At 33.3% G+C, this 27,538-nt stretch overlaps 2 protein-coding genes across 4 annotated transcripts in view; one reads left to right on the forward strand and one right to left on the reverse strand.

The window, feature by feature from the left end:
* LOC111688377 (myosin-I heavy chain) overlaps positions 1–27,538 on the forward strand; it is a 1,083,699-nt gene that overhangs the window by 676,066 nt on the left and 380,095 nt on the right. Inside the window, exon 13 of one of the 2 annotated variants that reach the window (XM_046950624.1) lies at positions 20,351–20,649. The exons of the other annotated variant lie outside the window; for it this stretch is intronic. Within the exon in view, the coding sequence (XP_046806580.1) occupies positions 20,351–20,649 (299 nt within the window). The remainder of the gene's footprint in view (positions 1–20,350; positions 20,650–27,538) is intronic. 2 annotated transcript variants of the gene reach the window in all.
* Positions 22,236–27,026, reverse strand: LOC124419839. 2 transcript variants are annotated; one of them, XR_006940839.1, is made up of 2 exons: positions 25,804–27,026; positions 22,236–23,006 (listed from the first exon to the last, which is right to left on the reverse strand). XR_006940839.1 is itself a non-coding variant. In XM_046950629.1 (2 exons), exon 1 carries the CDS (start codon positions 24,207–24,209, stop codon positions 23,289–23,291), a length of 921 nt encoding a protein of 306 aa, XP_046806585.1. In that variant the 5' UTR covers positions 24,210–25,786; the 3' UTR covers positions 22,236–23,006; positions 23,099–23,288. The 2 variants fall into 2 exon arrangements, 1 of the variants encoding a protein (XP_046806585.1); XM_046950629.1 differs by lacking the exon at positions 25,804–27,026 and adding an exon at positions 23,099–25,786.

Below are 27,538 nucleotides of genomic sequence, written 5' to 3' on the forward strand. Positions count from 1 at the left end.
TTTACAAAAAATTTCAAGCCAATATCTCAATTACATTCAAAAATATGTTCATTTAAACCTGTGTCCTTTAATTTCATCTTTTTCATATTTTAGTATTAAGTATGACAGAACATACATTTGGTGTTGAATAAAATATTTGGACAATTTTTAAAAATTATTTAGTTAATTATTTTATTAAATAACATTGTATATACAAAAAAAAAAATAAATTTTATTATGAGCCACGCACAACAACACCTAAATCACCCCACACAAACCACCTTTCCCGCCCACCGAAATATAAAACACAATTTAATACAATATCATCAGTTAGTATAATAGCTTTTTTTATTTGAACTGTTTATCTTAAACATAATACAATTAATTCTTACAACCTACTTATATAGTTAATTCCTAACACTACTTATTTTCTATAAAATAATCTGTCATATCGGTATACATATCCAGAAGGTAATATAAGTCCTTTAAATCTTCCTCGTTTTGAGATGATAGAGTTTCATAACAAATCCATCTTTTTCGCATAGTTGAAAGAACAGGATCAGAAGATAGAAGTAAACTATTAAAAATATCTTCATTCTGTGATTGCCTGGAGCATTTTCTTGAGCTGAAAAGTTGAACATGCTTAAAATCTCGATTCCTCGCTTCCTGGGCTTCTTCTGTTAACTCTCCAAGTGGAAGAATATTCGATTCAATTATTATTTGACCATGACACAATACTTTGTGTACTGTTGGTGTTAGTTCCCTCCATGGATACAGAGATACAAGTAATTTAGAAATTTCAGATGTATATTCCCCAAATCGATTTCCATTAATTTTATGTTTACTATTCAGTGCCATTAAAATAGTGTTAACTCTTCGAAGCAACTCCTTGTCGATTCCAGTTATTTTTGAAGTAATTTCAAAATCACGAAAAAACCTTCTCGCCGTATTACCGTCATTTGTACTACCGCAACTTGGAAGTGGTTTGTCGATGTTTAATCCCATCTGAACTTTAAATTCTTCTTGGATTCTGCTTTTTTCCGCAGCTCTCAGTTCTTTCAATTCTTCATTATTTTTTGTTGATTTAGTAAGATTCTCTGGCACACTTCTATATTTGAGGTCGTATGCTATGTGTAAAAAGTAATCCAAAAATCGTATTCTGGCATGAAGTGGTGAAATTCCGAAAGACAGGACTTCTTCATTAATACTTCTGCTTTTGTTTATATTTGAGAATTGCGACTTTTTCTCATTACATATTGAGCATCTCCAGAAGGAAGAAGTTTCTGTTATGGCATTGCTGACCTTTCCATCAATCATTGTTAAGCTTAGCTGATATGATACGTTAATAGAGAATTCCTTTATTTTTATGCAAATGGGCTCCAGTGCATTTATTTCATCTTTTAAATATTCCACTAAATCTTTTGTTGTTTTCTTTGACTCCTTTATATATTCAAATCCAATGGGTCTACAAAAATTTTTTGAACCCGGAGTTGTATTGATCCATATATCTTCAAATGAATTTCCGATGCTTGACGATGATGGATTAAGGGAATATGAACGAATTCGTAATGGCACTAATGATGACATAAATACACTTTTGTAGTCTGCTAATGTCCGACTTCCACAAGCTTGTTTGTATTCTGGAAGTGCTGATAAACCGTCACATCCCCACTTACACATTAAGACAACATCAACACATTAAGACAACAAGTCTGACACAATTCTTGATGCTGTGTTAATGATGTGAAGCATCAATAGGTGATGGTAGGAGGTTTGTTTTTTTCCTGGATCGCCTTGTATGATGGTAATATATTGTGTCCTTTTTCATGCAGAGCTTTCCTTAATATTTGGTACTTATTTCGACTGAGACCCAGTTCCAACATAAGCGCTATTGCTTCCTCTTCAGTAAAATTTGATTGTGATGTTGGAGTTGGTATACTTTCCACAATTCGCTTAAGTCGTTTTGGTGATGCATTAGGAAGAATAGTTGCAATATGTACGGCATCCATAGGTTGGTTTTCCTTTTTCAGCATTTCGTTAAATGTATCAGCAATTTCCTCATTTGAGATTGAAAAAAGTTTTTGTGTGACCCTCTTTTTTTTTGACCTTGAACATAAGTCTTCGTATGACTTGCAAGGCGCTCCTGCTGATGTGTTGTAAGTTGAGATTTCCGTAGTAGTTTCCATCCAACTACAAAATTTTAATCGAAATTTCTTTTGATTTCCATCCACAGACTTACTTTTTACATCAAAAAGTTTTAAAAAGTTTTCAATTTTTGATATGCCTGTTTTGTCTACTTTTCTACTATATGTAGTTTTTATATAATTTGAAATGTCTTCAATTCTTTCTGGCCCTTTTGAAGATACACTCCATAAAACGGAACACAACTCTTCGTACTTTAATGTAATCTTCATTGTAGATTTATTAAATATGGTACTTAAAATCTGAGAAGTTTACTTATATACCAATTCTTGTCATTTCCGATACAGGTATTCCAAAGTAAAAAATTACGAACTGTCTACCTATTAACATTTAGGACTATATTACTATAACCTGTAATTCAGTCATTGATATTTCTTATTAGTGAATGAATCAAAATTATCATTACCTGTATATTTCAATTATAAGGATAAGCAAACAAATAGAAAATAGGTAAATATAAGATTTAAACATGTTCTGTCATATTTAATACTAAAATATGAAAAATATGAAATTAAAGGATACAGGTTTAAATGAACATATTTTTGAATGTAATTGAGATATTGGCTTGAAATTTTTTGTAAAGGGTCGAGAATTTCCATATCTAACTAAAAAAGGATATTAAGGGATAAATATGGACTAAATTGTTGTAGCTATCTGCGACCCTATTAAAATTTTGATATAAATCATAATTTTAGAAATTTATCAAATATGTAATATATGACAAAATCTTTATTTATTATGAAAAGGTCAAAGGGCATCCCGCAATTCCCAAAAATAGGAATGAAAATCCCAAAATGGTATTTTTTACATTTTTGCCCATAGGGTCAACATTTCAGGGCTGGGAAAATACTTTTGGAGTAAATAGAAAACATATTGAGGTTTCCAAAACTGCTTTCAGTTTTCTGATCCCAGCTTTGGGATTTTAGAACATGTCGCCCAAAGTTGAAGTTTTGATAAAAAATAGGTCATATTCGGAAGAACGCAGTGGCAACATTTTCAAAAAATAGGACAAGTTTTTTACGCCAAAGCGTTCTGCGTAAAGATACCTTTTAGAAAACTATAAAATTGTTATATGTTCTTAAAGAAAATTTTATTTTATTAATAAAAGAGTTAAGACACATTTTGGGCAAAAAACGGCAAAAATCTAAAATTTTTTGAATTTTCAAATTAAAAAACGTATATTTTTGGATCTGTAAATGATATTGATCTGAAATTTTTTGCATATTATTGTAAATTTTGTTGTCTAACTAACTAAGACTAAATTTTTTTAAATGCCTATAACTCGGATTATTATAAGAAGATAAGTAGTATGTCTGGTATGTTTTTTCAAGATCTCGTCGAGCACTTTCAGAAAATATAAAAATCTTTGTATTTTTTATATATTCTGAACGAGTTTAAAAATTTGACATGTCGTAGGTACCCTACTTTGAGCCGCCACAGCTCCGTCCCTGGGGCATCTGCGGGGTTCATCTTCAAAACTTAAACTCGAATACTCCTTGGCTACGCTCACGCCAAATTTTATCCCGATCGGATCAGCCGTTTAGAAATGCCAGATTTATTTCCAAAAAATTTCCATTCTGCCCCACTGTGAGACCCCATAAAGTTAATATATTTTCTGGGGCCTGTTAAGATTCAAAGGAGATCAAGCTATGTCCGTCCATCTGTCTGTTGTTGGCACGATAGCGTCCACAAAAAACTAGTTATTGAGATGAAATGTTCCCACAATTTTTTGTATTCATCAGAAATGTTTGGTATTATTATGGCAAAATCGGTCAACGATTTCACTTAGACCCATATCAATATGCCCCCCCCCCCCCCCGGAATATTGTGTAAAAAGCTTCAAACATTCACAACTCCGTTGTTTACTTCCGAAAAAAATTATGGCGGACATAGGACCACAATTGGTCCTACCCTTCATATAAGGACTACTTTTAAAATGACTATTATGTTGATTACTGTCTAAAACGTACGAATATAGCGATAAAATTTGACATACATAGATTTCTTGCAAGCTCTTATTGGCGTTAAATTAAGTATGTATAATATACCCGCCATATAAGGTCCCCTTCATAAAATCACTTTAATAATCATTATTGGCGTTAAAATACGAGTATAGCGATGAAATTTGGCATAAGAATGTCTCATATGACTTTAACGCTCATTATTTGCGTAAAAATACGAGTAATTTCACAGAAGTAAAGTTTATACGAGCCAAACTCTCTACCAAATTGTATGTGGATCGGTCCGTAATTGACCCTACCCGCCCAAATAAGGTCCCCTCCAGAAAATTACCTTACTATTACAAATAAATTTGACATAAGTAAGTATCTTAGGAGTCACAACCTTTCCACCAAATTTTATGTGGATCAGTTCATAATTGACTTTTCCCTCTATATAACGTCTCCTTCAGAAAATTACTTTAACGCTCATTAATAATTAAAAGTATGATTATAGTGATTAAATTTCACATAAGTTTTATATGATTTAAAATCTCTCAAACTAATTTTGTGGTGATTTTTCCATAATTGACCCCTCAGAAAATTATCGCTCATTACTGGCTTAAAAATGCGAGTACAAAATCTATCTACCAATTTTTATAAGGATCAGTGCATTATAACCCCTCCTCACATAAATTCCTCCTCAAAAATGACTACAACTGATGGTCAGGAATAATGCAATTATCGTTAAAATGTACTATAAGGCTTTCAAGCAATAACTTTCCAAAAAGCTTTGAGAATATAGACAACAGGCAAATGAGACGGTATGATGTCACTTGAGTGACATCTTTTCCCGGTTTTGGTATCATAACAATTTCGGATACTTTCGGATACATCGAGTTTAAGATAAAGAAAATAATTTTCAGTACTGAATTTTGCAGGTTACTTATCATCGTGGTAGTAATTTTATCTATACCAGGTGACCTTTAATTGTCGTCTTCACGGTAGAGAACCGAAATTTTATTGCGTGGAACCACATTATTTATTATGTTAGCACTAAAGAACAATTTGTATCATTTTCAGTAAACACATTCTACAAGTGATTGGCGAATGATTCAAGTTTTTCTGACGTATGTTTTGCCCATTAACCATTCTGGAGGCGTATGGGTGACTTATATGCAATAGGAAATTGCATATGTTTTAGAGTATTCAAACGATTAATCGTCGATCGGTTAATCGATTAATTTTTTACGATTAATCGTTCGAATAAATGAAAATTGTCATATTTCAAATAACAGATAAACCGAATAATTTCTATCGATTAACCGATTAAGAAAAACTCACTATTTAGCAGGAAAATTACTATATATTTTCTACAAAATTGAATATTTTTATTATAAATTTTCTTCTTTTCTTAATTTCTTAATAATTTTTTTAAAAATAAAGAAAATTTATTTGATGATTTTTGAAAAGAAATCATGGAAATAATTATATAGTTTTTATTTCTACAACAAGTTTTTTGGGAACATTGTTGTGTTCTCAAGTATTTCCAATAAGTTCTTCAGTAACAGTTATAGTTGAACTAGTGTTTAGGGCAACGTATGAATTTTAGGACTCGTTTAAAATCTTAAAAACAGTAATTTCTTTATATAGAAAAGTATTTCACATAAACAGGAATGGTTTATAATATTTGAGAAGAACTAAGCATAGAATTAAAGTGAAAGAAGTGAAAATCATAATTTTGTTTATAAACCGTGCAAAAGTTATTTTCAAACATGAAAAAATCTATGCGTACAGGAAACTGTGGACCATTAGTATTAACTCTGTGTACTCAGTTTTTCATAATCGGCTCTTTAAAGGATTTTAAAGTTTAAAAGACAACCGATTTCAAAAGATGAATTCCAAATTTATATTAAAAAGTTAGCATTAATATTAATTTCAAATGAAGGTAAGTTTCTCTCCTTCGAAATAATATAATTTATTTCAAATCGTCAAGAAAGAATTGGAAATATTAAAAATAATTTGTCACAAAAAAGTACTTAAAAGTTTTTGTGACGAAAATGAAACCTTTTTAAATTAAATTTCTTTTTCTTTTTTTTTTCTAAGTGAGACAGGTAAATAATATATGGATAGAATGTACAGATTACCAGCTTCCATTTGACACCAATATTAGCATCATTAAATGCATATAAATATTTTAAATATTTGTTTGTAGTCCTTTAAACTTTGAAATCCTTTTATAAGGATGTAAAAATCGGAGTACGCAGAATTGCTATAAGTGTAATCTATTTTCAAATGCTTATCAACTTTACCATATTTGAAAGCTTTTTTAAAATTGTTACAGGGTGTAATATGAAGAAAATTATTGTTAAAAGCAATAGTAACACCTAGTTTCCTTTTGTTCGAATAACCCATTAATTTTTAATTATCCGATTATTAACCGGCTAACGTAAAACCTCAAATAATTATTTGTCGAATAAACCGAATATGACAAAAACCCGAATGTCTTATTCGCATATGAAAATAACGTGGTATTATTTTCATTATTTGTTTGCAAATTTTTATTATTTATATTTGTATTTGGTAACGAAACCCTCTTTTGTCGTAAGGGCATACGACTTATTTATATTTGTAATATTTCTATATTGAGCCCTAGAAGTATTAGAAAGGCTTTGGAAGTTAGAAGCTTTATATTGGGCATATAAAGGTCTTCTGGCCTTATTTGATTGTTGCATGTGTATATATAGACTGGATGGACTTCCGCGATAGTTAGCAGTGTGATTTTGAACACAGTTACTGCGTTTTCTTTTACTGTAATCTGTTTTTGGGTGGGGACAATCTTGGATTTTATGGATGTCTCCGCATCTCACACAAACAGATAGTAATTTGCAGAAAGCTCCGTTGTGACCGAACTGTTGGCAATTTAGGCATTGAGGAGGACTTCTGCGTTTAATAGGTTCCTCTACCGTTATTTTGCGATTAAGGAGATATCTTTGACTATATGGGATGAGTATAACCCTTTTTCTTCAATTGTGAAGAGTTAAAAGTATTTTCAACTCTAATCATTGGTTGAGGGATTCTGTCATTGTTAAATATATTGAGAATGGACTTTACTTCATAACTTTCAGTCTCTAGCGCCTTTTTAATGTCATCAGTTGGTACAGAACTGTCTACACCCTTGATAACTACTGCCAAACCTTTGCACTTTTTAGTGACCTTCCTTATCATTAATGGTTTTTATAGTGTTAATATTAATACTATTTGTGATATTGTTCACATTAGCATTACTATTTTCATAAACCATTGTATCAGCCTTCCACACAATTTTCTTGTTTTGGCACAATTGAGAGAGGAGATCTCTCGTTTGTTGTTGTTTCTGCATCTGTTGTTTGTTTATTTATTATACCCTACACCCCTTAGAGGAGAGGGTGTATTGGGTTTGTGCTGATGTTTGTAACGCACAATAATATTAGTCCTATACCCACCTTTCATAATAAAGCAAAACCAAGTTCTATACAAGTCTTGATAACCCTGATGGACTTTATAATTAAAGGGCCTAGCCCCTCTAAAACGACCCCATCAAAATTTTCCTTAAATATCCACAGTTTTATTAAACAATAAATGGCTTTAGTATATCTGAGACAATGTCCAATTCAACTTAAATGCTTTATTATGAAAGCTAAATAACATTTTATTCGTATACAGGTGTAGGGTATTCTATGGTCTGCTTCGCCCGACTATAACTTCTTACCTATTTTTTCTTTTGCGCTATTATTATACCCTATACCACTTTAGTGGGGAAGGTATATTGGGTTTGTGCTGTTGTTTGTAATATTAGTCCGATACCCACCTTAAAGTATACCAATCGGCTCAGAATCATTTTCTGAGTCGATTCAGCTATGTCCGTCTGTCTGTCCGTCCATGTAAACCTTGTAATCAAACTACAGGCGTCAATTTTAAAGATAATTGAATGGAATTTGGTGATCGGTCCATTATTTCACCTAGCCCCATACAACCAACCCCCGAATAGAGCTAGTAAATCTTGTAATCAAACTACAAGATTTACTCATGATCTTTTATGGTACTGTAGACGAAGCTTATTGAAAATAGTTAACATCGGTGTATTATTTCACCTGGGACTTTTATGTTTATAATTATGTTTAATATACTCGTATCTCGACAAAAAGGTGCAAAACCAAGTTCTATACCAGTCTTGATGACCCTGATGAACTTTATAATTATAGGACCCCATTTGCCTCTAGCCCCTCTAAAAAGCCCCCATCAAAATTTTCTTTAAATATCCACAGTTTTATTAAAAAATAAATTGCTTTAGTATATCTGAGGAAAGGTACTATTCAACTTAAATGCTTTATTATGAAAACTAAATCACATTGTATTCGTATACATGTGTAGGGTATTATAAGGTCGGTCTCGCCCGTCTATAACTTCATTCTTGTCTACACAATTGGTCGATATATGTGTAAATAACCCTACTCCCTATAAAAATTAATATATTTAATTCGAAAGAGCACATATAATAATTAAATATTCAAAATATAAGTTTATTTATTTAATTTTATTGGCATAAGAATGTCTCATATGAGGCAAAACCTTTCCAGCAAATTTTATGTATTGACCCTATCCCCCATATAAGGTCCCCTTCAGAAAATGACTTCAACGCTTAAGGCGGTATTTGGAATTTGGCTTAAGTCTATTATAGACTGAGATCTTTTGAACTAACAAAATATATTCCGAAAAGGGCGTTCGATGTATGCATCAATTATGAACCGATACTCATAAAATTTTGTACATAGATTTTGTTCTGTATAATACTTGTAATTTTCTGAATCCTCATCAAAATGCAAGATGTATGAAAGTTTCTTATGTCGAATTCCATAATTCGTATTTTTAAGCCGATAATGAACGTTAAGAAATTTTCTAAATGTGACTTTCTGTAATTTTGGATCGTCAGTTGATTTGGATCGTATAAAACTTTTTTATTTCAAATTTCAAGTATGAGCCGGTTCTCATAAAAGGCAATAGAGAGTTGATGGCAAGTAAGAAACTTACTGACATATGTCAAATATCCTCGCTGCACTCACTTTTTGGATTTTGGATCGTCAGTTGATTTGGATCGTATAAAATTACTTATTTCAAATTTCAAGTATGAGCCGGTTCTCATAAAAGGCAAAGCAAGTAATATCACTCTTATCGATAAGAGTTAATAATTTTTGGAAGGGGGCCTTATATGGGGTGTAGGGCTATTTATGAACCGATTTTAAAAAAAACAGATATTTTGGGTCGCATTCATCGCTATATTCGTCTTAGCCTTATCAACTCCACATCCGGTTATCGTTTAACCTATAGATATTCTGCTGGAAACTGTATATTCAACCTTACGATAAAATAAAACTAGACATTGGATAATAGGGGTTCTAATTTATTGAGATAGTGATATTTTAGCGTTATCGGTATTTTGGTTTATTTCGGTATCGGTATTTTAGCGATAACGGTAATTGTGATAAAAAGGTATTGTTCAACGTTAACAATTTTTTTTGAAACATCCTTTACACTACTAACGGTCTTTTTTTATTCTCTTTTCCTTACTTTTTTTGGTGCTAACAAGCATCAAAATAATTTGTTAAAGATCACTCTAGTTTTGACAGTCAAACAAGTGTGACCGTTTTTTCCAAATAAAAACAAAATTTGTGACCTCAAATAAAAACAATTAATGAAAATAAATTGAAACAAACAAAAACATTGTACTGAACAAAATATCTATAAAAATAGAGAACAAAACCAAAATAATAAATAAAAATACATAAAAACAAACATTGAATTTAACAAATAAAAGTGTTTTACTTAAAAAGAAAAAGAACCAGCGCAACTCCAACAACAAACATTTGGCCACTTTGAACCGAATAAAGTATCGTGTAGTGTAGTGAAGTTCAGTGTTTTTTATAACAACAAAAAAATATTAAAAATTGCAAAAATTAAAAAAATAGCCAAAAATTCCTAACGGCATATACTGGTTTTGTCTACAACAAAAGTGCAGTGGCTAACAAAAGGAAACCCAAAGAACAAGAGAGACAAGGAAACAACAAGAGACCCAAATTGAAATACAGCGACTCAAATAAAGAAGACCAACAACAACGAGTAAGAACAAAAAATCAAATACAATTAAGAGAAACATAAACCCTTTAGTGTGTGGGTTCGCTCTTAGATTTTTTTGTCGCTGTAAATAAGAAGTAGAAAAACAAACAGGGTTTCCACCCATACTTCTTTTGATAAATTACTGGGAAACAAAATATCCTACAATAAGTAATTAAATTTGAAATTAATTAATTAATTAGTTTTGACTACTCTTGTTGTAAAATCGCTAGCAGGGACTTTTTTTTGACCCAATTTTGATTCTTATTTTTATTGGTTTGAATTTTAAACAAAATAAACAATGGCACTCGATCAATTTGTAAATTGTACAAATGACCTTTTGGATTTTGAAATAGAGTATACACAAAACGCGGCCGAAAACAACATTCACTCTCTTGAGGTACTTCGGGTCGAACTTGATTCACTATGGTCACAAGTCAAAAGGACGTACGAAGAGTGTAGGTACACAACGAAAGATTCAAAAGAAAAATCAATCAATAAAATTAAGCTTCCCGAACGTTACAAAAAAGGCCTTTCTGCATACAAATCATGGTCAATCAACGCAGAAATTCAAGCAATATAAAACCCTAGCAAACAAGAACGGATTTCTGCTGTTGTAAATCAATCAATAGAAAACAATGACATTTCTTTTGTGCGGCTACCACCATGTGACACGGACACATTTTATGAAGATTTTGTGACATGGCCTACTTTTCGCGACCTTTTCACCGCGTTATACATAAACAATTCTAGACTTAGCAAAATTGAGAAACTTTTTCATCTTATACAAAAGACTGGAGGAGATGCTAGGAAAATAGTTTCAAATGCCCCATTGACCAACGAAGGTTTCGACATAGCCTGGAAAAATCTTGTAGCTCAATATGAAAACAATCGGATCCAAGTCAACGAACAATTGAAAATTTTATTTGACCTTCCGAACGTTGCCGAAGACTCAGGCTCATCAATTCAAAAACTACAACGAACAGTTAATAGTTGTATTCAAACATTAAATGCTTTAGGTGTAGAAACCAGCACATGGGACCCTTTTCTAAAACTCTCTTCAAGAAATTAAAAAAATTTCCGACTTGGGAACAATTCAATACATTCTTGACCCATAATTCTAAGATTTTAGAATCTGTAGCATCCATCACACAATCAAATACAAAGTCCGACCAGCATAGGAAAGATAATTCGAAATCGTCCTCTAAGCCAACGAGTTCACACTTTTCAAATAAACACGACCCAAAATGAAACCGGGCCGAAAACTAGAAAATCGTTAAACACAAACAGGTCACAGAAAAATGACAATGTCAATTGTAAGGAATCTCACCATTTGTGGTCTTGCCCTAAGTTCTTAGAAAAAAATGTTAATGACAGAATTCACATTGTAAGACTCACAAATTCATGTTACAACTGCCTCTCTATTGATCACAGTGTCAAGGACTGTAAAAGTAAATACAGTTGCAGATTATGTAAGCAAAGACAACATTTTGTTACATAAGGGATCAAAAACCCAGACCTCAGTTCAAAATTGTGACGCGACAGTCCACATCAGCATCAAACGTTTCAATCCCAAATATCACTTCCTTTTAGCACAAAAAACTGTATTTGGCTGGATTGTGGGGGGACCAATATTAACAACGACATAACCTAGAACAACCGTGTCACTACTCAACACTTCGTCCCTTGAACGAATCCTCACACGCTTTTGGGAGGTGGAGGAGACCCCAAAACAGATAGATTGACAGATACAGATGTATTGACAGATACTCATTGACCTGACTCAAACCAAATATCAAAGGATATTATTTCGTCAAACAGCAAAAGATCCTATTGAGGATTACGAACTCTTGACAGTGACGTTTGGAGTCAACTGCGCCCCGTTTCTAGCCACTAGAACCCTACTTTAACTAGCTGAAGATGTAAAGTCAACTCACCCACACGCGTCAAAAATTCTTTAACAAAACATGTACGTGGATGATGTTTTAGCAGGTGGACACACATTAATCGACGCCATTAAATCAAGAAAAGAACTTACAACAGTTTTAAAATCCGCTGGATTTGACCTGATGAAATGGACCTCAAACGACCCACGAGTTATACCTACTACCTCTCGATTGGTTTAATTTGACCGAAAACACCGGAACTAAGACTCTTGGAATCAAATGGAACATTTCTTCAGACTCATTTACAGATGTTGAAATAAAAGAAAACTACACCAAAAGAGAAGTTTTATCTACAATTGCCAAATTATTTGACCCTTGTGGATAGATAGCCCCAATTAAAAGTAGTCGCAAAACCAATTATGCAACAGATTTGGTTAGACAAAGTCGATTGGGATGACATAATAAATCCCTTGACTTGTCTAAAGTGGCAAAAATTCATAAAAAAACTGTCCTACAATAAATACATTGAAAATTCCCCGTTGGATCCAATACAGCCCGAATTGCAATGTGGAAATTCACGGTTTCAGTGATGCTTCAGAAAAGGCCTATTTAGCGACCCCTTATGTTCGAACACAATCGGAAAACTCAGTATTCACGTTTCTTCCGGCTCCATTAAGCAAATATCGGTACCCCGCTTAGAACAGTGTGGATCCATCTTATTGGCAAATCTTGCATGTGGACTTATACCAAATCTTCAAATTCAAAATACCAAGACATATTATTGGACCGACTCAACAATCGTGCTGCCTGGTTAAAAAAACTCTCCTTGCTCATGGAACACTTTTGTAGGAAATCGTGTCTCAGAAATCCTAGACAAGGTTGGAAATCAAAATTGACAACATATCGATTCAAAAGATAATCCAGCAGATATAGGCAGCCGAGGATGTACTCCCTAAGAACTAGAAAACCACAGCCTATGTTAAAATTACCTAAAAATCAATGGCCAATACCAACACAAACAGGTGATACCAATTTAGAAGCTAAAGTGTAAAATCATTTACAACTACAATACGCAAAGACCCATTAAATCGCTTTTCAGATTTATCACGCGCTTATCGAGTACTCGCGTATGTCATGCGATTCTGGAGAAATACAGGAACTAACAGAACACATATTCGCATATCTTCAGCAAAAATTATTCATCAAAAATCCACTCATCATATGGACTCAACAAAGTCATTTCCCAGATGAGCACAAGCATTTGAGACTCAAACAGAAAATTTCGCCAAACAGCAGTTTTTTTGACCTTAAACCCATTCATGGATCGCAATGGCATTATCAGAGCCAATGGTCGACTCGCTCAATCACCCAATATTGCTGCCTCATAACTCGAAGCTATCACGACTTTTAGTTGAATTTATACACAAAATTACCCTTCATGCAGAAAATTAAATAATGACTCGAGTTCTGCGAACAGAATATTGGATATTCAGATTGAAACTCTTAGTCAAAAGCGTAATTCACAACTGTAAAACTTGTGTTTTGTACAAAAAACAGACACAAAATCAAATCAAGGCTTCATTACCACCAGACGCACAACACTAACCAGACCTTTTGCAACAACAGGTGTAGACTACGCAGGACCTTTTGACATCAAAAATTACACAGGCTGAGCGTGTCTTATCACAAAAGGTTACATTTCCATATTTGTATGCTTTGCCACAAAAGCCGTACATCTTGAAGCAGTAAGTGACCTATCGACCCAATCGTTCCTAGCCGCATTTTCCCGCTTCATAGGAAGACGAGGATGTCCCGCACTCGTCTACTCAGACAATGGAAAAATTTTTTCGGAGCTGCAGAACTCCTCAGAAAATACCGTCTATACTTTATAAAGTCTCTTCAAAACCACGTGACCAATCATTTTAGTCATCAAAATATCGACTGGAAGTTTATTTCCCCAGGAGCCCCACACATGGGCGGCCTTTGGGAAGCCGGTGTAAAGTCATTTAAAACTCACCTCAAAAAGATGATTCACTTTTGAAGAGCTATCTACAATTCTTACTCGTATAGAATCGTGCCTAAATTCTAGACCATTAAGTCCTGCTAGCGATAATAACAGGGATAAAGAGAGAAAGCGATAACAAGCAAAAATCAACAGCTCTATATAAAATAATTAAAAACAAATAATAAACAGTGTAAAAAATAGAAAAAAGACTATTAAAACACTTAAAAAATTAATCCTATTAGTGAACATAAAGTTTTTCTAAAATAAAAATTTATTGATAAATAATCTTAAAAATAACCCAAAAATGACTGATTGCAGTACGTGCAAGTCAGTAATTAGGGGAGAGACGGGAATAAGATGCAATGGTGATTGCGATAAAATATATCATTGTACAAAAAAATGCTCTGGTGTAGACCAATATTCGATCGGAGTTCTAGAATCAAGTAATTTTGTTAGATTTATTTGCGAGGATTGTATGCAATATACAAGAAATGTGGATCTTGTGCTGGGAGAAATACAAGATGGGGTACGAATAAATAAACAAAACCTAAAGGAATATAAAAGAGAATTTGAATCATCATTAAAGAGCAACGAAAATGAAATAAAGCAATTATTACTGGCAATTGAAAAAAGATATGAAGAAAGACTTAAAATTATTGATAACACTCAAAAAGAAATCAACTCGAACCCAAATTATTACCTGCCTCATCACGCAGTAATAAAACCTGAAAGGCTGACAACGAAACTTAGAGTAGATTTCAACGCCTCGAGTCCGTCTTCAAACAAGAAGAGTTTGAACGACATTCTGCATACAGGACCCATACTTCAACAGAAGTGGAGATTCTTCCGTTTTGTGTACAATGCAGACATCACAAAAATGTATCGACAGATACTCATTGACCCGACTCAAACCAAATATCAAAGGATATTATTTCGTCAAACAGCAAACGATCCTATTGAGGATTACGAACTCCTGACAGTGACGTTTGGAGTCAACTGCGCCTCGTTGTTAAGTCAACTCACCCACTCGCGTCAAAAATTCTTCAACAAAACATGTACGTGGATGATGTTTTAGCAGGTGGACACACAATCGACGCCATTAAATCAAGAAAAGAACTTAAAACAGTTTTAAAATCCGCTGGTTTTGACCTGATGAAATGGACCTCAAATGACCCACGAGTTATACAAGACCTACCAAATGAGACCCTACTACCTCTCGATTGGTTAATTTGTCCGAAAACACCCTAACTAAGACTCTTGGAATTCACAGCACCAGATTTCAAATTAAAAAAAAACTACACCAAAAGAGAAGTTTTATCTACAATTGCCAAATTCTTTGACCCTTGTGGATGGATAGCCCCAATAATAGTAGACGCAAAACTAATTATGCAACAGATTTGGTTAGACTAAGTCGATTGGGATGACATAATAAAGCCCTTGACTTGTCTAGAGTGGCAAAAATTCATAAAAAAACTGACCCATAATAAACACATTGAAAATTCCCCTTTGGATCCAATATAGTCCGAATTGCAATGTGGAAATTCACGGTTTCAGTGATGCTTCAAAAAGTCCTATTCAGCGACCCTTTATTTTCGAATAGAATCGGAAAACTCTGTATTCACGTTTTTTCTGGCTTCAAAGACCCGTGTAGCTCCCATTAAGCAAATATCGGTACCCCGCTTAGAACTGTGTGGATCCGTGTTATTGGCAAATTTTGAATGTGGACTTATACCAAATCTTCAAATTCAAAATACCAAGACATATTATTGGGCCTACTCAACAATCGTGCTGTCCTGGTTAAAGAAACCCCCTGCTCATGGAACACTTTTGTAGGAAATCGTGTCTCAAAAATCCTAGACAAGGTTGGAAATCAAAATTGGCAACATATCGACTCAAAAGATAATCCAGCAGATGTAGCCAGCCGAGGATGTACCCCCCAAGAACTAGAAAACCACAACCTATGGTGGTTCGATCCCTCCTGGTTAAAATTACCTAAAAATCAATGGCCGATACCAACACAAACAGGTGATACCAATTTAGAAGCTAAAACTGTAAAATCATTTACAACCACAACACGCGAAGACCCATTAAATCGCATTTCAGATCTATCACGCGCTTATAAAGTACTCGCGTATGTCATGCGATTCTGGAGAAATACAGGAACTAACAGAACACATTTTCGCATATCTGCAGCAGAAATTATACGAGAAGAAATAGAATTCATCAAAAATCATCTTATGGACTCAACAAAATCATTTCCCAGATGAGCATAAGAATTTGAGACTCAAAGAGAAAATATCCTCAAACAGCAGTCTTTTGACCTTAAACCCATTCATGGATCGCAATGGCATTATCAGAGCCAATGTTCGACTCGCTCAATCACCAGCATTGACCTATAATGAACGCTACCCAATATTGCTGCCTTCTTACTCGAAGCTATTACGACTTTTAGTTTAATTTATACACAAAATTACCCTTCATGGAGAAAACCAACTAATGACTCTAGTCCTACGAACAGAATATTGGATATTCAGATTGAAACCCTTAGTCAAAAGCGTAATTCACAACTGTAAAACTTGTGTTTTGTACAAAAAAACAAACACAAAATTAAATCATGGCTTCATTACCACCAGAACGTACAACTCTATCCAGACCTTTTGCAACAACAGGAGTAGACTACGCAGGACCTTTTGACATCAAAAATTACACAGGCCGAGCGTGTCTTATCACAAAAGGTTACATTTTCATATTTGTATGCTTTGCCACAAAAGCCTTACATCTTGAAGCGGCATGTGACCTATCGACCCAATCGTTCCTATCCGCATTTTCCCGCTTCATAGGAAGACGTGGATGTCCCGCACTCATCTACTCAGACAATGGAAAAAATTTTGTCGGAGCTGCAGAACTCCTCAGAAAAGACCGTATAGACTTTATTAAGTCTCTTCAAAACCATGTGACCATTCATTATAGTCATCAAAATATCGACTGGAAGTTTATTCCCCAGGAGCCCCACACATGGGCGGCCTTTGGGAAGCCGGTGTAAAGTCATTTAAAACTCACCTCAAAAAGATGATACCAAACATGGAATTCACTTTTGAAGAGCTATATACAATTCCAAATGTACTTTTATAGAGCTAAAATTAATTTAATGATTATGTAATCAAATTGTAACCAAAATTGTAACTTAAAAGTATTAATAATACTAATAAATAATAATAATAATTATTGACCCAAGCTGAACCCGATGTAAGCAGCGAAAATCTGACTCTCATCAACCGTTGGAAACGCTTAAAAGTACCTAGCTGAACTCCATCGCAGATACGAATGGAAGACACAGAGGGGCAGCGTTTAAAGACAACGATCTGGTTGTCATCAAAAACAACAACTTGCCGCCCAACGAAATGGGCGAATCATCAAAACCTACCTTTGACCTGACCAGAACTGTAGATTTGTCGACATCAAGACAAAAAAATGGAGTCATCACCAGGCCATTTGCAAAAATTGTGGTTTTATTTGCAAATAAGTATACTCCCTAGTTATTTACATACATTAATATTGTTCTAACCTTGCTACATGGCGCAGAACAATTTTCAGGACCCATTCAAAGCCTGTGGTAAATTTCACCAAGTCATGGGGGCTGGAATGTTTAACGTTAAAAGGTGAAACACCCTTTACAATACTAACGGTGCTTTTTTTATTCTATTTTCCTTACTTCTTTTTTCTTCATAAATTTGCTAACAAGCATCAAAATAATTTGTTAGAGATCACAAAGTTTTGACAGTCAAACAAGTGTGACCCTTTTTCCAAAAAAAAAACAAAATTTGTGAACTCAAATAAAAACAATTAATGAAAATAAATTGAAACAAACAAAAACATTGTACTGAATAAAATATCTATAAAAATAGTGAACAGAATAAAAATACATAAAAACAAACATTGAATTTAACAAATAAAATGTTTTACTTAAAAAGAAAAATAACCAGAGCAACTCCAACAACAAACAGGTATTTTAACGACAGCTTACCGATAACGGTTGCCAACCTTGCTATAAATACATATTGCAAATGTGCTTATACCACTTTAAAAAATAAATTTCATATTTATTGTTTTACAGATTAGTTTATTAGCACAAATTTAAATACATATGTATATATTGTTTTATTGCATAGAAATAATACATTTTTATTCATCTATTCTTTTTAATTGTCGCGACTATCAAATTTTTGAAAATATGATAATGAAATCTTATATGTTTGTAATATTTTTAATTTATTATTGTTAATTTACCCAGCAAAAACAGAAAATCCAAAGAAGCTAAAACGAAGTAAAATCTACTCCATGGAAGTACTGAAAAAGGCCTGCAGAAGTGATGATTATAATCTAAATTAAAATTGTTAATATTCAATATTTAAAACTGAATTTAGATCTAGGGATTTTAAATTAATGAAACATATTCCTCTTAGTAATAAATCAGATTTTAGCCCATACCTATATTCAAAAGCTATCAAATTTTAATTTTTTAAAGAATTATTTCTAAGTTTATTGGTTTGAAAGATACATATGATAAGAAACAAGTAAGAGTGTTATATTTGGCTGTGCGAATCTCATATACCCACCATCAAACCGTATGCCGTAAATGGAATGCTCTGGGTGTTACTTGGGATATGGGTTAAGTCAATTTTCTAAAAAAAAATTTTCTAAAGTTGATCCATAATTTTTTGTAGACCTATTTTGGTTTATATAAAACATGTTTTCATTGAATATCATCGCTGTACTCGCATTTTTATGTCAGTAATAAGCGTTAATGTAATATTATAAGGGCTTATATCAAATTTTTGAAAATATGATAATGAAATCTTATATGTTTGTAATATTTTTAATTTATTATTGTTAATTTACCCAGCAAAAACAGAAAATCCAAAGAAGCTAAAACGATGTTAAATCTACTCCATGGAAGTACTGAAAAAGGCCTGCAGAAGTGATGATTATAATCTAAATTAAAATTGTTAATATTCAATATTTAAAACTGAATTTAGATCTAGGGATTTTAAACTAATGAAACATATTCCTCTTAGTAATAAATATCAAATTTTAATTTTTTAAAGAATTATTTCTAAGTTTATTGGTTTGAAAGATACATATGATAAGAAACAAGTAAGAGTGTTATATTTGGCTGTGCGAATCTCATATACCCACCATCAAATCGTATGCCGTAAATGGAATGCTCTGGGTGTTACTTGGGATATGGCTTAAGTCAATTTTCTAAAAAAAAATTTCTAAAGTTGATCCATAATTTTTTGTAGACCTATTTTGGTTTATATAAAACATGTTTTCATTGAATATCATCGCTGTACTCGCAATTGTAAACAAGTAATGAGCGTTAAAGTCATTTTCAGAATGGGTAGAGTCATTTATGGGCCGATCCTCAAAAAATTTTGTAGAAATATTTTGCTTCATATAAAACTTATTTGTGTCGAATTTCATCGCTATACACGTACTTTTAAAGCAGTTATACCCGTTAAAGCTGTTTTCAGGAGGTCCACTTGTATGGGAGCTATCCGAAAAAGTGGACCAATATAGCCCATTTTCAATACCAAATAAACCTTAGCAATAGGGAATATAGGTATATGCAAAATTGCAACTGTCTAGCTCCTCTCGTGTGGTCCTATCGTGATTTCAACAGACAGACGTACGGACATGACTAGATCGTCTTATAATTTAATAAGTACCCGGAATATATATACTCTTATGGGTCTATGACTAATATTTCGATGTGTTACAAACGGAATGACAAAATCTTTCTTCTTTTTTGATGATGGGTATAAAAAGTACCAAAAAATGTTTGCCACTTTTTTCCCCTAATGGGCTGAGCTTCAATTACCGGACACTTAAATATTTTTTGATATCTCTATTAGTTTCAAAGTTGCGAGATTACCGATTTGACCCTTTTTTAATCAAAACATCAAATTCTTACTCCGATTTTTCTGAAAATTTTAAATTATCTTTATTTTAAAAGAGTCCTTCTACTTTTGTCTCTTATTTATATAAGGACAGAATATTGTGCGACTCACATGCAATTGCACATTACTAAGTACATAAACAAACTACATACAAAAAAACTAAAATACATATACATACATATGTAAATATCAATGATATCCTTTACAGTGTTCTGTTTTATTTTTGTATAGGTGATACAGTGCAAAGAGCTGAAGATGAACATGTTACTATTGTACAATCAATCATGGATAAATGTATGCGAAAAGAGTCACTAATAAATGAACTTTATTTGCAACTTATAAAACAAACAACTGATCATCCGGATCCCAATTCAAGAGTTAATCTTCGCCATTGGGCGTTGTTGTCATTAGTATGCAGTGTAGTTTTACCTTCAGTAAAAACTATTCGTAAATATTTAGTAAGTCATTTGAAGAGATGCGCCAGTGATTACATAACAGAGGAAGGCAAATATGCTCGTTTTGCAGAAAAGGTAATCATTATATTTTACTTACTAAATTTGTTTTGCACATTGTTCAAGAATTTAATATTAACATTTCCAATTGAACATATTTTAATATTTGTACAAAATTTTTTGAGTTAATGATCTTATTATTTGACTGATTTTTGTAGAATAAAAAAGTATAAAAGCTAGTCAAAGCAAGTCAAAATATGATAATATTCAAATGAGTTCTTGAGAGTCCGTCAAATTACTAGATTTTTAACTATTGACGTAGGAGAGAGTCAAGTGAGCTCAGGGTAGAAGAACCGGTCCGTCGTAGTTTAACTTTAAAAATTAAGAAAAAATTGTTTTTATTTCCAGTATTAATATTTATGTTCATTTGCTTATTCAGTAAAATCGGACGTTAAATATTGGGATTTATTTTTGCACATAAATGACATTGGACTAAAAGAATCCTAATATCTCTTTGTAAGTCTGTTCATTTGCTTGTTTGTCAATCACGCCTAAACGCCTAATTTGAAACATAGATAGATCTATCTTTGAAGGTTGTTTTAGGCTATATTGTTTTTCAACACTTGGAATAATAGAGTGACAAGCGGTCAAAATTTCTTTACTTAAGCCAAAATATATTCCATTAAGCTTTTTAATAGTTCAGAAATATGATTAGAAATAGTATCTGAAATGTACATATTTTGGAAGCCCACCTAAAGGGGGCAAAAACGGGTAAAAAGGCCTACAGATATCAACTTTTAAATATTAATATTTTAATGGAGCGAAGGACTAATAAATATCTATTGATAGTACTTTTAATACGAGATCTAACAATACTATTTTTGTAATTCTATAATATTCTATTTCGACCTTCTCTCAATTATCTCAATTATTAAAAATAGTTTCCTATAAACAGGCTTTTAAGGTCATTGTTCAAATAAAAGATTATTTATCTCATCTTCAATCTATCCGACGTTTCGTTGGTATTTTCCAACTTCTTCAGGGATTTTTGATTTTATTTATGATAAATATTCTTTTTTGTCAAAATTACATTATTAAAAATATCACAGTTTTTTGTAAAGTTGGGCAACACAAACAAAAAACTTATTACTAAATAATGTAAAGATAATAAAATTTAATATCACAGTAAAAGTTCTTATTCGATCACAGTTTGTTATTATACTATTTTTGGTTTGCTCTCTTATAGATACGGAGTGTCAAAACGCTCATAATTAGAAAAGTGTCTGCTATAAGCACATATAAACTTATTGTATAGAAAACATAATTACCTTTCATTTGATGCCTACAACATAGTGTTTAAATGTCGAAAATATATGTAGTTGAATATAGTTAGTTAGTTTGAAAGGAGGATATACATATATACATCAATTCTGAAGAAATACACCTAGGCCTCTATCGGACATGTTGTGCGCTCCTTAACCAGTGACTCAGGTGGGAATCGAAACCACCACCTCCGGTCTACCAGACTAGAACTCTAACCATTAAACTACCGGAGGCCACTGAATATTAGTATTTATTAATAATAACTTTTAAATAATTTTTCAAAAAAAAAAAAATCTAAATGTTATATAAACGCATTACAATAAAAAAACATTTTTGAAGTTCTTAATTTTTTTAATTTAAGAGTTAAAAAAATTGCAGTAGATACATATCTAAAAAATGTGTTTTCTTTATAATTTTTGCTTTTAAGTGTGTAAGATGAAGAGCTTTTTCTTCACCGGCAACGATATACTTAGTGCAACAGTGGTTAGTATGAGCTAAAAAAATGACAAATTACAGTGGCAACAGTGAGCCAAAATTATGAATAAATTTAAATACAATAAAAAATGGAAAACTTAAACGAAACAAAATAATAATGTTATTAGTTATTATACGGTGACCTAACATTCCGGCCCCATTGAAAGGACACTTTCAAGAAGATAGAAGAGCCAGTCTATGGATAGGGCGACGTATAACTCCTTTTGTAGTTTTGATGTCAACAACTCAAACACGATCATCTCTTCCACTAACAATGTTGATGATTTTACCCATGAGCCAATGCTGCGGGGTTAAATTATCTTCTTTGATGATTACTAGGGAACCATTAGCAATATTAGAGTTGGATCTAGTCTATTTGTTGTGAGTCCACTGGGACCATTTGTTGCGAGTCCACTTGGACCAGTAAAATGGGACCACTTCTTTCAGAATTGTTGCTTGCGCCATCATTCCAATATTCAAGTTTGTTAATCTCCTTTGTAGGGAAATCACGTTCTGGCAAACTACGGAGGGGAGCACCTATCAAGAAGTGGCCTGGTGTAAGAGCTTCAAAGTCATCTCAATCATAGCTGTTGCGATTTGGCCGATTTGACACCGCCTCCCACAATCCGCCTGGTGCCCTAAGGGGAATATATCGAAAATTAATAAATTGATTCGAGCAATAATTTGTAATAAAATTTAAATTGTTTGGCTCAAAAAGGAACGACTTTACTTGAGCCAACTTAAAGTTTGCACCAACGAAATTTGTTGCATTATCACAGAATATATCTGTGGGCAGATCTCTACGACCAATCATCCATTTTAAAGCAGCAATGAAGGCATCTGTTGACAGGTCGGATACCACTTTGGTAGCGAGACAAACAAACATAGCAATGTCTTGTAGGGGACCTTTCCTCTAATTCTTAGGTAGGTGTTGACTGGACCAACAACTTCGGGCGATAGCGAATGCATTGAGGCCACGAATTTATAATGCTGCGACACAAATTAATGGAGTTGATGATCCAAAATTTTTGGTGAATTAATGGCATAAGAGCCTTGGGTCCAGCGTGGTAGTTACTGATGTGCAGATGACGTACATAACAGTGGACGAAATGGCATTTTCTGGGCAAGATTATGGGGTGTTTTTGGTACTCCAAGCGTCCGCCGACCTTGAGCAAGTTGAAATCATTTGACGAATCTAGGAAGGGGTTCAGACACTTTAGAGCACAATGTTGCTTTAGCCAGTGAAGAACTAGTTGTGAATCTGTCCACAGAACGACTTTCAGATTTGGTATTGCGAAAAGATTTTTGATTTTGCAATACAATTTTGCCAGAAGTTGTGCGCCACATAACTCAAGTTTGGGTAAAGATTTTCTAGATTTGGCAGTAAAGAGCAGAACAAAAACATTTCCTGAAGAAGTTTTGACACGAAAGTAAAAACAGAAACTATAAGCAAGAATTGATGAGTCACAAAAGCCATTAAGTTGAACTGATTTAGAATCAGGAGCGAGACAAAAACGAGGAATTTTAAGGGAAGGTAATAGTTTGAGATCAGAGACGAAAGATTTCCAAGCCGAGTGAATATCTTGAGATACAGACTCATCCAAGTAGACGAACCGAAGTAAAATTTTATACAGCTCATCTTGAATTGTTGGGCCAACCATAAGAAGATCATTGAGAGACTTCTGGGACGATGATGGACACGAGGCATCAAAAACAACTCTTAACTTTGTGGAAGTGCTACTTGGTTTGAAAACGCAATGGGGAGGGATGAAATAATGAGGCTCGTGTAGACGAGGGCTACGAACTAGACACATATGTCCAAAATCTTCATACTCCTTCATAAAAGCAACATATTGGGATTTAAGATTGCTGTAACGAGCAAATCGTCTCTCTTAAGATACAAAATTTTAAAGAGCCATATTTCGAGAAAGACCTAAAGCGTCAGGCGATTCCTTGAAGGGCAATTTAACAACAATTCTACCTAAAGATTCACGATGAACAGTATCATTGAAAAATGTTTCACATTCAGATTGTTCTGGTGTCAAATCATTTGAGCCAGATTGAACTTCACCGATTTCCCACAAGCGCTGTAATTTAAGATCAATATCTTCTTCTATCGGGGCATACAAGAAGAGCCAGAAATATTGGGTTGTTTAGATACATATCGACCTGCTACAATCCATCCGAAAACCATCAGGACCAAGTTTAATTTTACCGACTGCTAAAATGTCGAAAAACGTTTCAGAACCAATAAGTAAATCAATTCGTTTTGATTTGAAGAAGTTTTCATCCGCAAGTTGAGTATTTGGGGGCAAATTCCAGGATGAGACCTAATTCATTGTCAGGTTGATATGAAATGTTAGGTGTGACACAAAACGAGAGCGAAACTTCAAAATCTGTGACTCGAGATTTTAGATTTGCGGACGACCTATATTTATATTCGCTAAGAGTGTTACCAATGCTAGAGACTTCAGTAGTTTGTTTTGTACGAGGCAAATGTAATTTTTTTGGGAAAATTCATCGGTTATGAAATTCAATTGAGAGCAAGAATCTAACAAAGCGCGTCCTAACTAATAGCGACCAGTGGAGTCACGAACTAGAACCATGGCAGTAGCAAGCAGCAATTGTTCCGGCGTGAGTTTTCCATATGGGTATGGACCGAGGCAAAAGATTCATTCAAGGCAACATGAGAAGTAGTAGGTTCAGCAGCAGGGGACGAGGGCCGAGAGGCTGGCTGAGACCAATGAAGCAAACTATGATGCGAGCGAGAACAAAATTTGTACTTGAATGTAGAAAACAGTTGTTTACTTGATGCCCTTTAGACAAACAATTTAGACAAAGGCCCAGTCGATCGAGACGTTGACTGACATCCATATCTTTGAACCGAGAACAACGAGTAATTGAATGGTCAGATTTGGAACAAAGCACACAAGAGCGTTTTGAAACCGAAAAGTATAGCCAAGTTTTGAATTTTTAGATTTTGACTTATCAGATTGATGATTAGGCTTACGAGGGGCCACAAAAGTATGGTTGGTATCAACCGATTCCAAAAATTGACAACGCCTTTCAAGGACCTTTGAGCAATCATGCCATGTTGGTAATCTGGTAAAGTCGAAAGAATCTTTCAACTTTCTTCTGGTATCTTCATCAACTTTTTCCATCCCTATGTAAATCAGCGTGGAATTAGCAATATCACTATGTGAGCCAAAAGTCAGTAAGGAACTATAAAGGGCAGAAACATTAACGACGAGACTTCGTAATTGGGCACAATTGTATTTGAACATGGCAGGAAGTTCAAAAAGGGATGTAATGTTCTAGAGCTTAGCCTTGAAGGCAGTTGATCAAATGATTAAACTTTTTAATATTTGATAGGCCAAACTCGCGATCGATAACTTGATTGAACGACGTAATGAAATTTTTGTACACTGTACTTACCACTAAATGTGGGCAATTTCAGCTGTGCCAATTTGTGGCTGGGAAACAAATGGTGGACTCAGACAGTGTTGAATTATGAACATCTTCACCAAGCTGCGACTGAATATTCATTTTAGCTGAGATGTACAAATCCTCGATTTCGGGCCTAACATTGTCCTCGGGATCGTATTTTTCAATTTTGGTTTGATACGTCAGTATCTGCTTAAAATACGACTATAAAACCTTCTCCTCTTCCATTGGCTTCGATTTGGTTCTTGATGCGGATAATGCTCTTCTTAGTGTTATCCCGTTGCTACTTAACCTCATCAGCCATCATACATTTTTTAAAATTAAGGTTAAGTCAGCCAAAAAGGTTCAAAAATATTTTACAAAATGGATGACACAATGTATCGTAGAGCACTGTAACCAACGCCAAAAATTTTACGCTAAAATTTTTATATACACGCTTTTATGTATTAACTTTATATACATATGTACCGCAATCTTGAGAACGACAAAAAATTTGGTGTAAAGAAACGTTTATATTACTTATGTACTGGAACCGAATATATTTTTCTATTTTTGTATATAAAAATTAGCGTTAAAATTTTAGACACACTATGTATTTAATTATTTTTCAGTAAAAACTGTTTCTATTTAGCCGATAAAACGAATAATTTCTATAATGTTTGTAATAGGTTTTTTAAAAATAGATTTGTAATAGGTACGTCACCAAAAATTTGTTCAACAGTTTTTTATATATGTCTCCTGATTTTATATGTTTTCTCACAGTTTTTTTAATGTTTAATTTTATTTTTGTTGCACAAAAGTTTTTTATTTGAACCACAAATTTTTTATTTCTGTAGCACTAGATATTGCTTTTATCATAGAACCACAATTTCCACTTCACAATACGACCGTACACTTTTATTTTAATTTGTACTTCAACGACAATTTTAGAATATTCCACGGACTGAGAACGACAATTTTAGATTAATCACTTGCCCCACGTTGGGCGCCAAAAAGTACGACGAAGAGCTTTTTCTTCTCCGGCAACGATATAGAGCAATTCAGGTTCTTTGATTTGATGTCTCTAGGTTGCTGAAATGTTCGATGGGCAGCGATTAATTCCTAAGAACAAAAGAAAACGACCGTGGTACCGAGACAAGTAAAAAGAGCGATGATGTTTGATTGAATTCATCTATGACAATGATTTCTTTATTTAAAAATAACATTGTTGTTGTACTATTATTTGTTTCTCACTTCCAATGTACCAACTCAACTTGTTTGCTTATATTAAAAATATGCAAAAACAAAGCACATGCAATAAGTCTCCAAATAAATAAATTAAATTTTTAAGAGCAACAACAATACGCTTGTAATGAGAACTGGAGTGAGAAACAAATAATAAAAAACTAACGGGTCATTACCAAAAATAAGTACAGTGGTTAGTATGAGCAAAAAATAATGACAAATTATAGTGGCAACAGTGTGCCAAAAATATGAATAAATTTAAATACAATAAAAAATGGAAAATTTAAACGAAACAAAATAATAATGTTAGTAATTATTATACGGTGACCTAACAAAGTGAAAAGTTATAAATAAATATAATTCTAAAGTGTAGAATTACAAAAAATGTGAAGCACTAATGGGGTAAAAAAGGATTGAATAATCACGTGATTTTGTAAAATAATTTTTAGAATGTTATGAACTTTTTGATGTATTTCTTGGAAAAGCGACGCAGTCTAAAAAT

This window comes from Lucilia cuprina, chromosome 4, assembly GCF_022045245.1.
Source record: "Lucilia cuprina isolate Lc7/37 chromosome 4, ASM2204524v1, whole genome shotgun sequence".
Lineage (NCBI taxonomy): Eukaryota > Metazoa > Arthropoda > Insecta > Diptera > Calliphoridae > Lucilia > Lucilia cuprina.